Genomic DNA, 18,008 nt, shown 5'->3' with positions numbered 1-18,008 from the left:
TCATGCTCACGATGAGATTTACCTTCTTCTCCGTCAAACTGGTCGAATAGAGATGGACCACAAAAAAATGGGTAAAACTGGCCAAACTGGTACCCTATGATTCACACACGGAGATGACGCAGTGAGGAAGGAAACAGAGCTATGATTCACACACGGGAGATCCACAAATGATGACGATGATGTGAGGAATAGAGCTGTTCTTCATGTTTTCTTTTACTGTATTGAAATGAATCTTCCCTCCCGTTTCTTGCATTTGTTTTTTTATTTAGATGACGTGGCATAATGCCACATCAGCCGGTTGCCCAAAGGTTGCATGAGCCGATGGTATATAGAAGAACTCTTTTATTTATGTCATCCTTTGAAATTATCCAATGCTTCGATCTAATCGCAAGTTTGGAGGTGAGATAAGAATTTTTTATTTTATTTTAAAGTTTAAAATATTATATTTTAATATTATTATTATTTTGAGATTTGAAAAAAATATATTGAGATTTGAAAAAGTTAAATTGTTTATTATATTTTGTATATATGGAGTTGAAAAAAATGTAATGATGAAATAAGATAAGATGAGAATTTTATATTTTATCTTGTATCCCAAACCTGCTAAGTGACAACTCATGACAAACGACACGAAAAGTTTGGTCGTGTACGTGCTTAGAATAAAATAATATTTTATATTAAGATATAAACATAAATAATTGATTCAATTTAAATTGATGAAATAATTATATAGATGAAATAATTATATAGGCCAATCTAGAGTTGAACTAAAAATCTGTGCTTCGTTATCACGTGAAATTAACATATGCATTAAAAGTTTAAATGGATATTTGCAATAATAGAGTATGTAAATTCTGTATAATTTTTTTTTAAAAATGTAAAATTTACTCTCTTTTTTTAAATAAAATGTACGAAACTTACATATATTAAGATTTTAAATATCATTTTTTTTTGTAATTTACTCTAAATTCGAGTAGTCATATAATTAGTTTTTGGAAAAGGAAATTATAAAAATGCTTGAAGCATTATGCGCTATGCGTCGATAGAAATTAAAACCAAGTAATGAGTTTCCAACTTCATCTAATTTTAATTAATAATCTCACTATTATTTATAAATAATTTTAACTCATTTTATCTCATCTCACTATCCAAACGGGCTCTTAAAATTTATAGTATTTAGACGGGCTTGAAAAAGCCCAGTCAATAAAAGAAAAACTGAATAAAAAAGAAAACTTAAGTCTTCTCTTTTTGAAAATTGGCTTCAAGTAAAATATTTAGAAATTGATTTTCAATCTGTCTCAATTAATACTCATTTCTTCCTAATTGATTTTCTCAATTCCCTCTTTCTCCAATAAAAGATAATTAATTTATAACTATTTTAGAACTATATATTAAATGAAGGGTAATTTTATAACATTAAAATTCATTTTAATGAGGTTGCATGATTGTATTAGTTTATTGTAACATGGTCCATTTTTGGCCATTTGTATTTTAATAAGTTATAATTTCTTTTCAGATTTTTGAAATCTTTAAGTTTTTTTTATAACTTTTATTTTAAATTTTCAGTACTATTTTATAAAATTACAAGGAGTAAAAATTTCAATTAACAAGCATAAGGAGCGACTTGACTATAAGACAAATTCCACGGGGACTGATTTTGAACTTAATCCTACTTAATTTATAAAATGTTTGTTAAGTATAAATATTTGACAATTAATACCACATCTATGAGTTTTTCTATTCTCAAGTCGATGTGTAGAACATACCACTCACATCACTTAAACGATAAGTCTTGATTTGTAAAATTCATATTTTAAGATTTATAAAAAGACAAATTCTATTCTATAGCCAAGGGTTGTAAATTAACCAGTCTGGATTGGAAAATCCGACCGGACCTAATGATTTTTACTCGGTCTAGACCGGACCGATAACACTAATGGTCAGTTTCGATCCATTAGTTTTCAAAATTTCAATTCTTGGTCCAGTCCCTGGGTTATGGATTTTTTTTTTTGGACCGGACTGACCGAAATACATATATATATATATAATATTTTTAATTATTTTTATATAGTATTTTATATAGTAGTTGTATAACTTAATTATGTAATTTTTATCTAATCTATCATCATTAACCATATATGTTAAATATACTATTAAATATTAACTAATATGCTATTGGCAATTAACTAATATATTATATGATTAATCAAAACATGATATGCAATGATACATACTCTAGTTTTCTAGTATTTACACCTAATTAAAATAGTTAGATATATTTTTTGTAAGATACCTAAGTTACAAATATGAAATATCCATGGTCTAATTATTCATTAACCATATATAAAGTATTAAAATTTTAATATAGGTCATTATGTATGAACTATCGTAATTCATACACATTCTATTGAGTACTAAGTAACATCATTAATATAATTATAATTAATAATTTTATTAATGAGTTGATTAGATAATCCACATTAAAAAAATCACTTAATTTTAATTTTATTATTTTATATAATCTTTATCATTTAATTTATAATGTTGGGCCGAAATACACAATAGAAGGTAAGTTGGGTCTTTAACAACAAGTGGTCCATTTTGTACTTGTCCGGGCCAAAATGGACTGAATGAACCGAACGATCGATAGATAATGGTTCGGTCCGATCTATAGGTGTAATTGGTATAGTCTCGAGGTGGAAAATGGGTGGACCAAAAGTTTCGATCCGGTCCAAAAATCTCCCATTGGACCAATCGGACCGGACCGATTACATCTCTATCTATAGTTGGTGTATAGAATATGTATACATAGTAAAGTACTTACATGACATAATTTGATCTGATATATAAATTTTAAAATTTGAATATTACAAATTAAATCTTACAATTTAAATAAAATGAATTGTGTGCTCTACACATCGACTTAAGAATATAATAACTCTTATAAAAAGTCATAATTAAATAAAACATTATGCGCACCAGACAACAATTTGCTAAAAAAAGCCACTATTCGTGTCGAAACCAACAAACCCAACAATTCAACCTTCCATTTTGGTTTCCAAGCATATATAATATCTTTCACGATATTTTTCTATGTATTTCCTTGTGAATTTATTTTTCTAGAAATATTAGCTCATTCTCTCTTTGGCTCATCGTCCTGAGAATTTAATTGCATCAAAAGATAGAAAGAGTTTCGGGAACTCCTCCAATTCAACCTTCCATTTTATTGTTTATACTATGTATGAACTCCTCCAAGCATTGCACTTTTGCCCAAGCATTACGATGATTCATTCTCGATTATATTGTTGGCATTCACCCTCACCCTTAACGGAAGAAGATGTGAATAGACAATAATATTTATAGAACATTAAGATTATGTCTAAACAACTTAATCATTAGTTTGGAGACCTAGATCCCAACATCGCCCCCACAACCGTCCGCCCCACCTCGCCCACTGGCCAACCACAGTAAAACAACAACAAATCTACAGTAAAACAACAACAAATCTACATATCCATCCCTAAATCCACAAATCTATTATCTAACAATAAATCCAATAAATTACAAAGTACAAAAAATCAAACACAATGCAAGAGAAGAGAGGAGAGGAGAGAACTGAAAACTTAAGAACGACATAGGGAGAGAGAGAGAGAGAGAGAGAGAGAGAGAGAGGAGAATGAGTTAGGGTTTTCTAGTTTATATACTCATTCGCAAGTATAAAACGAATTTGTTTATATATATATATATATATATATATATATATATATGAATTTGGGCTTGGTGAACAGGGTAAACCCCTGGGCCCAGCCTGGACCCCATCCCTTGGCAGCCAAAAGCTTGCGGGCATCCTCCCTCACACCGTCCATTTACAGATGGGGCCCCTGCATCGGCCAGGCAGGAACTGAACGTGTGGTCGGGGTGGAGGGTGGCAGAGTCTCATTGCCTACCCCTACCTTCTCTCCTTAGCGTGGCCACCGCTTGATGGCACCTTCTCCTAGCCACTGCATGTTCCACATCCGCGAGAGAGAGAGAGAGAGAAAGAGAGAGAGAGGTGGCAAGTGCAAGGTTGCTAGTCAACCCCGTGAGACGATTTATGTGGGTGTGACGACTTCTAACTTGCAGTGGCTCGAAGAACGCAATAATGGTCCCAAAAAAACAATGGCGAGTAGACGTCATGCTTGCCGGCATCCTTGTGATGCCACAATGATGAGTATGGTTGGCAGGTTGTTCAACGTGACGTAATCCTATTATTGATGACAAAAACCATCGTCGAAGGGCTCGTCAGCTTGGGTGCGAAGATATATTTATATATGGAAAATGTTAGGGAACCCCTTTTGGTTTCCCGTTTAGACATCCCACTTGACGTGTAAAGGCCACTTGGCATTTATGCTTCTTTTTACTCTCTCTCTCTCACTTGCCTCGCGTGACTACCCCTCCCCTCCCCTCCCCTCCCCTCACCTAGTTCATCTCCCTTCCCTCGAGAACGACCCATCCCTTCTCCTCCATCTCCCCGACCTCCATCTCCGACAACCGACTCCGACCTCCATCTCCCAACCTCCATCTCCGACAACCAATTTGGCTTCTTCAAAACAATTTTGGGTCATTGTTTTTTCCATGTAAATCTACTATTTCCAGGTAAATTGATAACCAACACCCAACTCTTTTCTGAGTTTTATAAAATAAATCAATAAATAAATAGCCCACAAGTAATATCTTTATTTTTTTTCTCTGCCAAGATTCCCCTGTCCAGTTCCAACCAGAATTTTCGAGATAAATTTGGCTTTCATTGGATTGTCAGCTTCAAATTATTGTATGCTTCTCACCATTTTTAAAGTTCAATGTGTTAATATGTTTGTGTGTCTACATGTGTGTGTTGGAGTTTGAACTCATATCATACCCTCGGACTCAGGACTCTGACATCTCTTTGTCTTTATTGTTTTCCTCACTAACTTGCAAGAAGCAGACATCAATGATTCTCCCCGCATCTTTTCTGTTTCCTACAAATTTTCAGCACCATCCCTATGTCCAGTACAAACACTTTTATTCGAGACTTCTGCACCTTAGTTTGTCTCGGAAAAAAACAATGACCTAAAATTGTTTTGAAGAAGCAGAATTGGTTGTCAGAGATGGAGGTCAGGGAGATGGAGGGGAGGGGATGGGTCGTTCTCGCGGGGCAGGGGAGACGAACTAGGTGAGGTGAGGGGTAGTCACGTGGGGCAAGTGAGAGAGAGAGAGAGAGAGAGAGAGAGAGAGAGAGAAATAAAGTGTAAATGCCTAGTGGCATTTACATGTCAAGCCAGATATCTAAATGGGAACCCAAAATAGGTTCTCTAGCATTTTTCTATATATATGTAGAGAGAGAGAGAGGGATTTTTGAAAAATGCTGGGGGCGAAGGAAGAGGAGAGAGAAGGATCTGAGCACACTAACGGGCTTTTTAAAATTCAAAGAGAAAAGCCAGACTTTTTGAAACGTTGATGCTAAGGGATAAGAGTATCATTATTCATCCAATTTTCATTGGAATCTAACATTAAGAAATCCGAATATCATGAACGCTGTCTTAGAGTTTCTCTTTCCGCAATAGTTGGTACCATTATGAAAGTGTTATTATGATTGCATCTACTTCAAGCAAAAGATAACGAACAATCATCAAGACATAAAACGAACTAATGAATTAAGTAATTATGCGGAATTAGGTTAGATACATGACCATAATTTGTGATGATAATTAGTTGGGTTAATGAAATAGGTGTAATTGCAAGATGTCATTTTCTTTTATAGAAATTATAGTTACAATCGTGAATATGTAAGTGTCATGTAATTACTTTGAAAAAAATGAATAAATACGAGATCTACATGAAAAAATAATAATTTTTTAATAATGGATCACACATTTTTTAAAGCGACTATACGGTATTTACGCACTCTACGACTGCATTTAGTATTATTATTTTTTAATTTAAAATTAGCTATATATTTACATTCTTATAATTAAAACACCATAATTATTGATAGCACGTACAATTGAAGAGTACTTTTTTTTTCTCATTTATTGTTGGAACAAGACGTTACTTTTGTGTGATAATTTAGGTAAATTATCGCTTAATACTTACACATCATGAAATAACAATAGAAGAGACAAGCCCCCATGATGAGATCAAGAACTCATTTTTCTTTTGTTTGCCTTTTATGGGTTCTCTCTCTCCTGATGGTAAGGAATTAGTTGCATGGCAATACCAAGAACCAATTTTCTTTTTGCTCTGTTTTTTTCTTTTCTCTCATCATCATGTAAGAATTTTACTGTATATCTCTCTCTCTTCTCTTAAAGCTCACCATACAATAAGATTGAAAATGAACCATCATGTTCAATAGCCTGCTCGACACTCGTTTGATTAAAAACTCGAATTGAACTCAATTCTTGAGAAAAAAAGAATTCGCATGTGAAATCGAATACCCGCTTGATTAGTATATGACACATTTCCAATTAAATTCGACTAAGTAAAGGCTCGTTAAGGTATACTCGTTTATGCTCGACTCAATTAAAATATGTTTATAGATCAATAGATGTGTATATGTATATATATATATATATATATTAGTTATTAATAATATAAGCATCACACCTTTTATAATTAAATATATGATATATATATATATATATATATAACCTAATTACTTATGACTAGCCACTTAAGTTTATATATTGAATTTACTTGATAGCTTTATTTTATAATTTATAATAGTCCATTACTAAGATTTAATAATTTCATATATATGAATATATGAACCACATATGAAATGTTGATATATACTATTATATTATGTCTATGGTATTAATAATTTATGTAGACATATAATATATGCTTATTATGGATAAATATCAACTAGTTACATATTAGTTATTTATAATTTTTTACGATTTTCAAATTCAATAAAGGATCTATTTGTTAGTTGGAAAAATTTCAGTAAATTAAATTTTTTTTTTTTTACAATTTCTCTAATTCTTAACTTTTAAATCTTATTTAAGAAAAAACTCGAGTCAAACCGAGTCGAACTCGAGCTCGAGTTGGAGGCTTAGCTCCTCGAGCCAAGCTTAAACAAAAATTAGATAAAATTCTCGAACTCAAAACTTTCACATCTAAGATCGGTATATAATAAGATTGTATTTAAAGTGGCGACAATTGCCATATTTATTGACACTCAAACTCAAATCAAAATAAGAATAAAATGTATAATTTATTACACATTTAATATTAGTAAAAATATTTCTAGAAACAATAGTAATTAGTGAGATATATCATTTTAGTGATTTTTTTAATATTTACATTGTTTATGGAGATTGAAATTAATAAATGTGACACGTGCTGTTGCTGAGATTTCGGCCGACCTTACTGGTACAAGCCACTAGCCAGGAAGCCGAGGCGGTCGCCAACACGTGCGCACAAACTCAGATTATCTTTTTTTATCATTTCTTTCATAGCATTCGGTTCCCAAAAACTAATAATAATAATAATAATAAATAACTTTTCTTGTTTCATACACCTATGAGACCAGCATAGTTCACACGTGCCATATCTATTTTTGTTAATTTCAAAACTTTATTGCTATTGGGCTAAATTTATTTTTAAAAAGTAATGCCCTACATCGTACTTTTATTCTACTTTCGTCACATTTTGTAAAATATGACACATTTATCAGTATTATATGATAATTATTTTATTGTATGATTCTTTATCATCTAATGATTATAAATGTGTCACTTTAATTTAATGAGATAAAAATAAGATAGAAGTGTGATATATAATATTTCTATTTCAAATAATAAAAAAACCAGTGCTATATTCGTTAGAATGATGACAATGGTAATTGCATGTGATACACATATTATAGTCATGGTAGTAGTGTTGTATAGGACTTTAGTATATGATGTCAATAGGAAAATGAAATGGGAGGATATAGATGATGGTAGCATGTAGGGGTGGATTGTGGGTAATCCAAACTTGGCTTCATCCAAACCGTGACCAACTCAATAGAGATAAACAAGTTTTTACTTAAGAGTAATGTTAGATATAATTTTAAGGTGTACAAGTCTCATACATTCATTTAAAAAAAATATATAGTCCACTATTAAAAAATTAATTTTTTATATAGGTCTTATATATATATATATATATCCATTTTTTTAAAAATTTCATTGATAACTTGTAGATTTAGGCTTGTGATACGTGGGTTTTGTATATCTATAAATTTCGGGTTCTCGCCACCCAAATGAATTCTTTGGGCAATTGGGGCAATTTTGGGGAAAATCCATCTTAGGCTTTGATGGTTATATCTTTTTTGTTTGGAGTGTTATTGAGAATGCATAATATATGTATCCCTATTTATAAGTGAATGATGCTAGAGAAAGAATGGAAGTACAATAAATTAATGATAATAATTTATAATTGATTTACGCAATAAATTAAATATGGTAGAGAATAAGTCATAATATCATGATACATATACTAGAATATTAATATTTTATTATAAGTATGGTAATATTCTAACACCATGGCAAAATAATGGTTTATTTGGAAAAAAAAAAAAAGACGAGACCCCAAATTTATTGATTACCCTCACTTATGGCGGAAGAAAACCGTGATTACAACGTCTGATACCTAAGTGTTACAAATATATATAAAAAACCTCAACCTAGGCATCATAAAATACATTGCAAAGACATAAAAAACCGAAACAACTTGCAACCTGCAAAACAAGACCAAGGAAACTCCAGAAAATACACTGTAAAGACATAAAAATCTAAACAACCTGCAAAACAAAGTTAGTACGCATAAACATTCAAATGAAACCCAAAGGGCATCAAACATGTGAAAAAGGCTAGAGACGAATACGTGGAAGACCCAGTTTGTCGAGCCGAATGATACCCTTCAAAAGGCGTGGTAAATCCCACTCATCCTCATACCAAATATTATGCCCCTCTTTACCCTGACGGGCTAGAAGATCTACAGCTTGATTACCCTCATGAAATTGATGTAAAACTAGAACATTAAACCCCACAAGATCTTTTAGCATTTCCTTCCAAAAATCTCATAAATACCAAATAATGCACTTTTTGCTGCAGAGCCAATTCACGACCAACTTGGAGTCACTCTCAATAATAATGTTTACCAAGTTAAGCTTTTTACAAAGAGCAATATCTTCTCTAACTGCCCTGACTTCTGCTTCATTATTGGTGCCAATCCCAAAGCAAGCCGAAAAAGCTCCCTTAACTCTCCCCGTCTCATCCCGGATCACACCACCTCCACCACTATTCCCCGGGTTACCATAGCAATTATCATCACAGTTTAACTTAAACCACCCCTCAGGTGGTTTCTGCTAGGCCACCAGCTTATGGCTCCTAATCGAAACTGGCACTACCTTTAGGTCAATAGACGATAGAAACTGCTCCTTAGCTAGAGACAAAGTCCTTGTCTTGCTAATGTCTCCCGCCAGCCTATGAAGCCAGAACTTAACTGCGACCCAAACATTTTGGGCACTTTGAGGTTTTCCTTCCATCCTAACCTTACACCTGCTATGCCAGAGTTTCCAAGTAATCAGACATGGCACCAAACCAACCAAAAACCCTTTAATCGACGATTTTTTAGCACAAGCAAACCAAGAGGAAACACGAGCCCACCAAGTGACAGTATGCATACAAGACACTCCGAAATCTATACTAGCAATCTCCCAAACTTGTCTGGCTAGATCCCCAGAGCGAAGCACATGATCTAAAGTTTCACATTGTTTTCTCTTGCAGCAGTCACAACTAGAAGCTAATGCAATCCCCCTATTTTGCACTCGTACATCAACTGCACGACATTTAAATCTCGCTTTCCAAATGCAAACAGAAATCCTTAGGAATACTATTATGCCATATCCAATCCATCCAAGGAACTGACTCACCCTTAACCTGAATTATCTCCCAAGCACTAGAAGAAGAAAAATTACCGTTAGTATTAGGCTTCCAAATAAAGATATCCTTCCCCTCCTTACCAGCCACAATATTGGAAGCAATGATAGCATCCCTATTCTCCCCAACCAAAATGACTAGCAAATCAAAATAATGGTTTAGTTGATGGTTTCCAATAGCCACGATCTTGGTCGTGGCAATGGCAAAAACTATGGCATCTATGGTAATATAATGACATCATTAATATATACATGATGTGATTTAGGGTATGGTAAGATCGATGGCTATATATAGCGACAACAATATCAGTTGTAAGATGTTGTTGTAATATTCTTCATATTTTACTAACTTCCAATTCTTACGGTTGAGTTTCAAGGAAGGTGCATGTGTTAATGAAGCTAATGAAAAATCATGAGCAGCTAAAACTCTCAAACAAATGAAGGAGTACTCTGTCTTCTGCAAAAGGTAACATGACTGTTGAAGCTTAGCAACCTTAAATTACGGATGGATAGGAATCATAGGATGATAATAACTTGTATTGATATAACATAACGAGCTCTTCTGCGTACAAGCGGATTTGCGGACCAATCTGTGTACTAATATTGAGGAAGACTATTTTATCAAATGTTCATTTTCAAATCGGCATTGTTTCATTAAAATCTACATTTCCACCTTAGTATTGGTGCACGTATTTGTGTGCAAATCTACTTACATCTAGATTTTTCCACAACATATTTCTCTTGATGAACAAATAATTTGGTTGAAGACATGGTTACAAACTTGATTGTTGCAGTCTATTTAATATGAGTTGTGGTTATCGAATATATTTATATATATTTATAGCAAAAAAGGGCATGTTTGGTTAAGCTTTTTTTAAAAAGAAAAAAAATTCAAAATAAAATTTTCTTCTTTCAAAAGAAATTTTCTTCTTAACATTTCATCCAATCATTTGTTTCAATTTCAGGGGGAAGAAAAACAAATCAAAAATTAATACAACTGTTAAAAGAATATCTTTAAAAATTATATTTAAATAAATTTTCAAAATGTCAATTTTGATCAATATTTTATATAAAAATAATGCTAGATATAACCGAAAGCGCCGCCGCACACTCTTTTCGAAAAAGAGTGAAGTCTACTATTAAAAAATTAATTTTTTCATGTGATCTCATATTTACTTTCAAAATGAATGTACGGTACTTATGCACTCTATGACTATAAGTATTATTTTTCTATTATCAATTTTTTTTATTATAAAAAATTAACTAAAAAACAAACACGTATCAAAATTTTAAAAAATTCCTTGACCAACGGTACCTAAACTTTTCAAACCTAGATACTCATGTCCAGTAAGCTTACAGCTTTTCAGAGACCATAGGACTTGAGATCATTTGTACGATAATTTAGGACATTAGACTTTAAAGCTTAGTGGTTGCCGACCTAAATTACAATAAATAAATAAGCCTATGGTGTAAATATTCCACCAAATCAAACATGTTGACTCTTCGGAGATACTTAGAATTACAAAATAAATAGAAGAAGCGAAATAAGTATTAAATTAAAATCTAACCAAAAAAATAGGAAAAAGAAAAGAGAGGAAAAATGAATGAGATGCACTTTCTGCTAGAGCACTCTCGAATAATTTTTTTACAAAATGTACAGATTTCATGCACCCTTTAAAAAAAAAAGTGTGATTTACAAACAATGCTGTGTCACACTTATTAATATATCATGTTAATGAATGATTAAACAATAAAATTAAAGATGAATAATAGTATTTAGTAAAAACAGAACCAACTTATTATCTTGTTAAAATTTAACAATTAAATTATCATAAAATATGTAACATAATATTAATGATTATAATTCCTTTTAAATCAAGATAGCGAGCAATAAAATTATAAATAGTCTTTCTTATTTTTTTTAAATGAAAATATCGTCATTCATTCAACATGAAAACTTACATTCATGACCGGATATATATAGGGATATCCTCATATCAACCATTACCTCATAACAAATTAATACATTTGGAGTTCTACTAGTACACTATTTCTTTTTGTGACTGGTTTGGTATTCATTACTAATGATACTCTCTACAAATAAACGTCCAAGAGACAACACTCTGTCTAAACAGAGCTCAACCTCACTCTTCATAGAAAGAAATGTGTCAACCTCTAAATATAAACGTCCAAAAGATGAACATTTTTTTTTTACTAAACAAAAAGGAAAACAGTAAGATAAATGCGAAAAAAGATGAATTACAATTTGGACCAACTCTGGTAGACTTTGAAATCTGTGACGGCCCATCATGAAGACACTACACTTGTATCTTTTTAGCCACAAAAGTCAGATCTAAAAAAATCTGTTGGTGAAGATTCCGGTAATCCAGCTCGTGAGGCAAGAAAAGCTGCTGGAAGGGTAGCACGTGAGAACCATGCGCAGTTGTGAGCGATGCGTGAGGACCACGCGCGGTGATTTTCGCAAAACCATCACTATCCTCTGAATGATTTATGGCCTAAGAGTTTTCTTGTGATGCGCATCTCTCGAAAGTTGAAGAAAAATTGTAGATTCGTCCTTTTCGACTTTGAAGAAAAAAATAGAATTATCTCGATAGATAAAGTGGGTAGATAGATTCAAGCAAGTTTGGAGATGAGATGAGAATTTTATGTTTTGTTTTTAAGTTTAAAATATTATGTTTTAATATTATTATTATTTTAGGATTTGAAAAAAGTGTATTTGGATTTGAAAAAGTTGAATTGTTTATTATATTTTGTATGAGATTTGAAAAATGTGTAATGATGAGATGAGATGATATAAGATGAGATGAGAATTTTATGTTTTATCTTGTGTCTCAAACCTGCAAGTTCTCCTCCTCCTCCTCCTCCAACAAAACTCAGATCTAGAGATTTTTACGCGATGGAGAAAAAGAATGAGAAAGAGAGTTTGCCTAGGGTTTTTTTTACAAGAGAGATCGCCCTTTCTTACTTTTCATATCAACAACATTAAAGTTTCACAATATGACCAGCTTGTCTTTATTCTATTTTATTAAATTGAAAATTGAATAATAGTTGGAAATAAAATGGCGCCAACTAATTCTATAGTCAAGGTACAAAATTAACGAGAATACGTGGGAATACAATAACATTTTTCTAAGCTAATATTAAAAAAATTTAAAATTGTGTAATATAACCACAATATTGTATATTCAATGAATAGAATATAATTTGATTTAAAAAATAAATTTTAAAATTTAAATCTTACAAATCAAATATTATCATTCAAATTATGTGTAAAAAATATTGAGAGAATAAAATAACTCGAAAATATTGCGTGATTGAATTTATATGTAAAAAATTTACACAATCTTTTACTATTCACACAATTTTTATATATCATATTTTTTTAATTTTTTTATCAAATATTTAATATATAAATAATGAATAGAAGAATTGAATTAGTTTAATAGAATAAATTTAAAAAAATTTTAAAAATAATATTAAAAAATTTTAAAAAATATAATGTGCGGAGATAAAAAAAAGTTGTTTAGCATTCAATTATATATCCCAATTAAGAGAGCCCGTGCTCTGATCCTTTATAATATGAGCGCACGTTTCAGTGCGTACGCGTGTGGGGGTGGTGTTGGTTGGCTGAAGAGTGAAGGCCAAGATCAGATCGATAATGGCATGCAGCTCTCTCTTTCGAGCGCTCTTTCTGCTTCTCACTCTTTCAGGTTTGTTGGCATTCCGCTTTTTCAACTAACTTTCTTTTTCTTTTGCAAGTACGTTTGGTTCACAAGAAAGTGGAGGAAAAGAGAGAAAGATTTAATACAGAAAAGAGAGTTTGAAGTTCTAGTCTTGGGTGTTTCTTTGCTAAAAATCATGTCCAACTGGGTGCAATACAAATGTTCTTCCTAGCCTTTTTTTTTTTCCTTTGAAACAAAACAAGTACAGCCTGGATGGGTTATTCTGCAGCATTTGTATCGTTACCTCTGTTTTATAAGCAATCACAGAGTTATTTGCTTCTTCTTCTTTCTTTTAATTAACAGCCCTGTTTTTCGATACAAGGGAAGCTTTTATAAATGGATATGCATTTTTCTGAGTTTCTATCACTTGGGTTCAGTGCTTGTTCTCTCTCCTTTCCCATCTCTGGAATATGCCAATTTTTCTGAACTCTGATGATGGATTGCTTATTGTCGCTGTTACTTGGAAATGCTTGTTTTCATGCCCCCAAATCTATTATTGTCATTGGGATTTAGTCTTTTTCAGTTGTTGAAGACTAATTGCTGGATCGGAGAAATGTTTTCTTGATAAATGAGATATATATTTTTGACACCTTCATCAACTTTAACTTTCTTCTGGGTTCATCTGCAGATGATATGAATTTAAAATATTGGCCAAACAAGTGGTGTTATAATTCATATCTGGTTTTCATTTTTGATCTGTATGCTGTTCTTCATACCCTTCTAACTCTGTTCCTCGCACTTTCAGATTCATTTGTCCAAATTTTCAGCTTTGGAATGGGAATTAACTATGGACAGATCGCGAACAATCTCCCATCTCCCTCTCGTGTTGCCATCCTCCTTGGATCTCTCAACATCAGTAGAGTGAAACTCTACGATGCCGATCCAAATGTCCTGCTTGCCTTCTCCAACTCGAATGTTGATTTCATTGTTGGGCTAGGAAATGAGTATCTCCAAAGCATGACGGATCCCATTAAAGCTCAGATTTGGATTGAACAGCATCTGTTACCCCACCTTACTCGAACCAAGATCAATTCCATCCTTGTGGGAAATGAGGTTTTCAACAGCAATGACTCTCATTTATTCTCTTATCTCCTCCCAGCAATGCAAACAGTATATCGTGTTCTTGTCAATCTTGAACTAGATAAGCAAGTTGCTGTCACAACTGCTCATTCTCTTACGATTTTAGGAAACTCCTACCCTCCTTCAGCTGGAACTTTTAGGGAAGATCTTGCTCAATATATCCAACCCCTTTTGAAATTTCATTCTGAGATCAATTCTCCGTTCTTGATAAATGCATATCCATATTTTGCATACAAGGATAACCCAGATCAGGTATCCTTAGAGTATGTGCTGTTTCAGCCCAACCAAGGGATGATTGATCCTAACACGAATCTGCACTATGATAACATGTTGTATGCTCAAATCGATGCTGTCTATTCGGCAATGAAAGCAATGGGGCATACGGATATTGAGGTTAGAGTTTCGGAGACCGGTTGGCCATCTAAGGGGGATGCTAACGAGGCAGGAGCTACACCACAGAATGCAGGATTATACAATGGTAACTTGCTGCAGAGAATAGCACAGAGGCAAGGTACTCCAGCAAAACCGTCAACTCCGATTGATGTACACGTTTTTGCTCTTTTTAATGAGAACTTAAAGCCTGGACCAGCGTCAGAGAGGAACTATGGCCTCTACTATCCTGATGGTACACCAGTTTACAACATCGGATTGCAGGGCTATCTCCCAGAGTTTATCTCAGCATCTGATAAGAATGTAAGACATGCAATCTTTATCATTTGTACTTTGATTGAGGTTTTACCAATTTGGATGGTCAAATGTAAAGGAAAATAGACACAACTTTAAATTTTCATGTGAGGTCGGGTCTGCCTGAAAATTCTATACGGTCAACTGTTGCAAGACCCCCACATGATATACATCTCTCTTCAGAGTATTGGACGCAATTGGAGAGGATCTCTATTCCATCATAATGTATCTAATGCTTAGCTTTCTATTTCCTTCCCCATATTTTGCAGGCTCTGTCAATCTTCAGCTCTCTGGTCTTTCTCATTGCATGCTTCATCTGTGCGTAAGCACTTGTAAATCTTTCAAAGGGCAGGAGATATCAAGGGAGGAAGAGAAATTCTGGAGATCATTCCAATGCAAGAGGAGTTACTGTAGGTGAGTAATCAATTACTTTTTACCTTGCCAAACGCACGTGGTCTGGTTGACATAATCTCAGTCTCTAAAATAGAGGTCTGGAGTTCGAAACCCCTTCCCCAACTCAAAAAAAAAGAAAAAAAAATACTTTTTACCTTAAGAATAATGCCAACTGTCCCAATTCATGAACCTGACAGTTGGGTCCATGACTTTCGTCTTCTATTCTAAATAATGACATGTTTATTGCATTTATCATCTTCATTTATCGCTTGCCACACAGTCCTGATAGGAAGTTGAGATAGGTCGGTCCAACAACAAAATTTGCATTTTTCTGAATTTTTCTGAACGTTCATAACTCGATCATACACTAGAACAAATTAGAAAAGAAATATATGGAATCTTTCTTTTGTAGAAAGGTTTTAAGCCCCGGCATCTATAAGGTAGTAGAATCTGTCCACCCTATGCATAAAGCAAGTAGAAACTTGACATTATACGTATGATAATAGAGTTATAATAATTCAAACAGCAAATAATGAAGAAAATTGCATTTTTAGCACTGTTTATTGAAGATAGGGTAGCGGGTCTCCATCCTCCTTATCCCACTTATAATGGTGCACGTTAATCTTGTAGTGGACAAGATTCTTATTGTCTTCAGCTAGACAAAAGTCCAATCGTAAAAGAAGTCTAAAGTCCGTCTTTCTACAGCCGTTTTTTATTTTTGTGCCTAAGCAGATGTTGAGCTGAGTTGAGATGATTTGAGTTCTTTATAAATAGTAATAAGTTGAAATTGTGAAATGAGTTTTCTGGATCCAATTAAGATGAGTTTAAATATGTTTGGATGTTAAAATGAGTTTAGATGTATTTATGGGAAGTTGAAAAAAGTTATGGGTCCCACGTGTAGAAAGGTATTGAGTTAAAAATGGTTGTGAGTCCCACGTATAAAGAGTTTTGAGTTGAAATAAGTTTAGAAATTTTAAAGTTAGGTGTTTGGATGTTAGATCCAATTTAAAATTAGACTGAACTTCAATTCATGTTCAGTTTAGAAATTCTATGATGGCTGCCTCCGTGTCTGTATCTTTTGCTCTCTATTCCCAAAAGAGAATTTGTAGGGTCGACCTTAGTTGGAGACATCCCATTTCTATTATTTGTTCACATCAACATGATACCCAACATTCTATGGTGGGTATTTTCTGAATAGCAAAAGGTATGCTGCATTAATCAAATCAAGGTCAATATGCCTTCTAAAAACATCTTTGAAATATTCCATAGCATTAAATATTGTGTTTTTGGTCTAAAGCCAAACTAATTATACTAGAAAAAGTTGGCAATATATTCGTGTTCAATACTAAGAATATTTAATTAAATAGGATTAAATTTAGAGTCAAAATTCGAACTCAAAACCTCCTGTCTGTTAAATTATTCTACTAAAGTTATTATAAAAATCCCCAAATAGAAATCAGCCAAATAGTTCCCTATTGGTTTTCTGTTATTGAAAGGATAATTGAGCCACAAGGTGGGCCGGTGCCGGTGGACAATCAACATCATGGACCATGCGTATGCACCATAAGATTCTTACACCATATCGGCATGGCCTAAGAGGATAAGATTGATAAATAAATGGATTGCATCCGGGATTTCAACTCAAGATATAGTGACTGCCTAGCTAGCACATGATATGATGATCCCCAAAATTAGTATAAATTCAAGTAGTTTCTGAGTCACTAATCCATGGAACGAGTAAACCAAACATGATAGTTTGATACACTTGCTTCAAAATATGGGCAATTGCTTGTTTAAAATACTCCAAAGAAAAATAAATGTATATTTGCAATATTCCTGTTCATGTGATTGAGATATTGTTTGCATCTGTGCAGGAAGACAAAGGGTAGCAGAGCTTTTTATTTCTAACATCAAAGTCATTAATTCAGCAGCGATGAATTGAAGTTTTTGGTCAAAATATTTTATTTTAGTCATTTAATTATAGCCAGTAATTCTTCTAAATCAGTAACAATAATTCTGAATAATGTATACAAAATTCTTTAACAAAAATCGATCCATTAATAAAGGGGAAGTTGGTGAAGATTTTTAGAGTTTGTATAATGAATAATTCTACTATGCCGCTTCATTTTATCTCATCATTTTGATCTTTTATGTATTTAATT

At 33.0% G+C, this 18,008-nt stretch overlaps 1 protein-coding gene across 3 annotated transcripts; it reads left to right on the top strand.

Annotated features, from left to right (window-relative positions):
• The first annotated feature begins 13,562 nt into the window (after positions 1 to 13,562).
• LOC108983737 (glucan endo-1,3-beta-glucosidase 14-like) lies at positions 13,563 to 17,941 on the top strand. Of its 3 annotated transcripts, none has more exons than XM_018955482.2 (4): positions 13,563 to 13,677; positions 14,435 to 15,462; positions 15,723 to 15,867; positions 17,721 to 17,940. In XM_018955482.2, exons 1-3 carry the CDS (start codon positions 13,626 to 13,628, stop codon positions 15,777 to 15,779), a joined length of 1,137 nt encoding a protein of 378 aa, XP_018811027.1. In that variant the 5' UTR covers positions 13,563 to 13,625; the 3' UTR covers positions 15,780 to 15,867; positions 17,721 to 17,940. The 3 variants fall into 3 exon arrangements, with proteins under 3 accessions (XP_018811027.1, XP_018811026.1, XP_018811025.2); XM_018955481.2 differs by lacking the exon at positions 13,563 to 13,677 and adding an exon at positions 13,741 to 13,957 and having other exon boundaries at positions 17,721 to 17,941; XM_018955480.2 differs by lacking the exon at positions 13,563 to 13,677 and having other exon boundaries at positions 13,976 to 15,462; positions 17,721 to 17,941.
• The last annotated feature ends 67 nt before the right edge of the window (positions 17,942 to 18,008 follow it).

Source organism: Juglans regia, chromosome 5, assembly GCF_001411555.2.
Source record: "Juglans regia cultivar Chandler chromosome 5, Walnut 2.0, whole genome shotgun sequence".
NCBI classification, from domain to species: domain Eukaryota; kingdom Viridiplantae; phylum Streptophyta; class Magnoliopsida; order Fagales; family Juglandaceae; genus Juglans; species Juglans regia.
This window is presented reverse-complemented; position numbering and strand designations above follow the sequence as displayed.

What these genes read in the sequence shown, in the direction of transcription:
- LOC108983737 (XM_018955480.2), top strand. Translation starts at nt 14,323, where the DNA reads ATGAATTTAAAATATTGGCCAAACAAGTGGTGTTATAATTCATATCTG. An exon ending in TCTCAGCATCTGATAAGAAT is followed by an intron (nt 15,463 to 15,722) that starts GTAAGACATGCA and finishes CATATTTTGCAG; the next exon opens with GCTCTGTCAATCTTCAGCTC.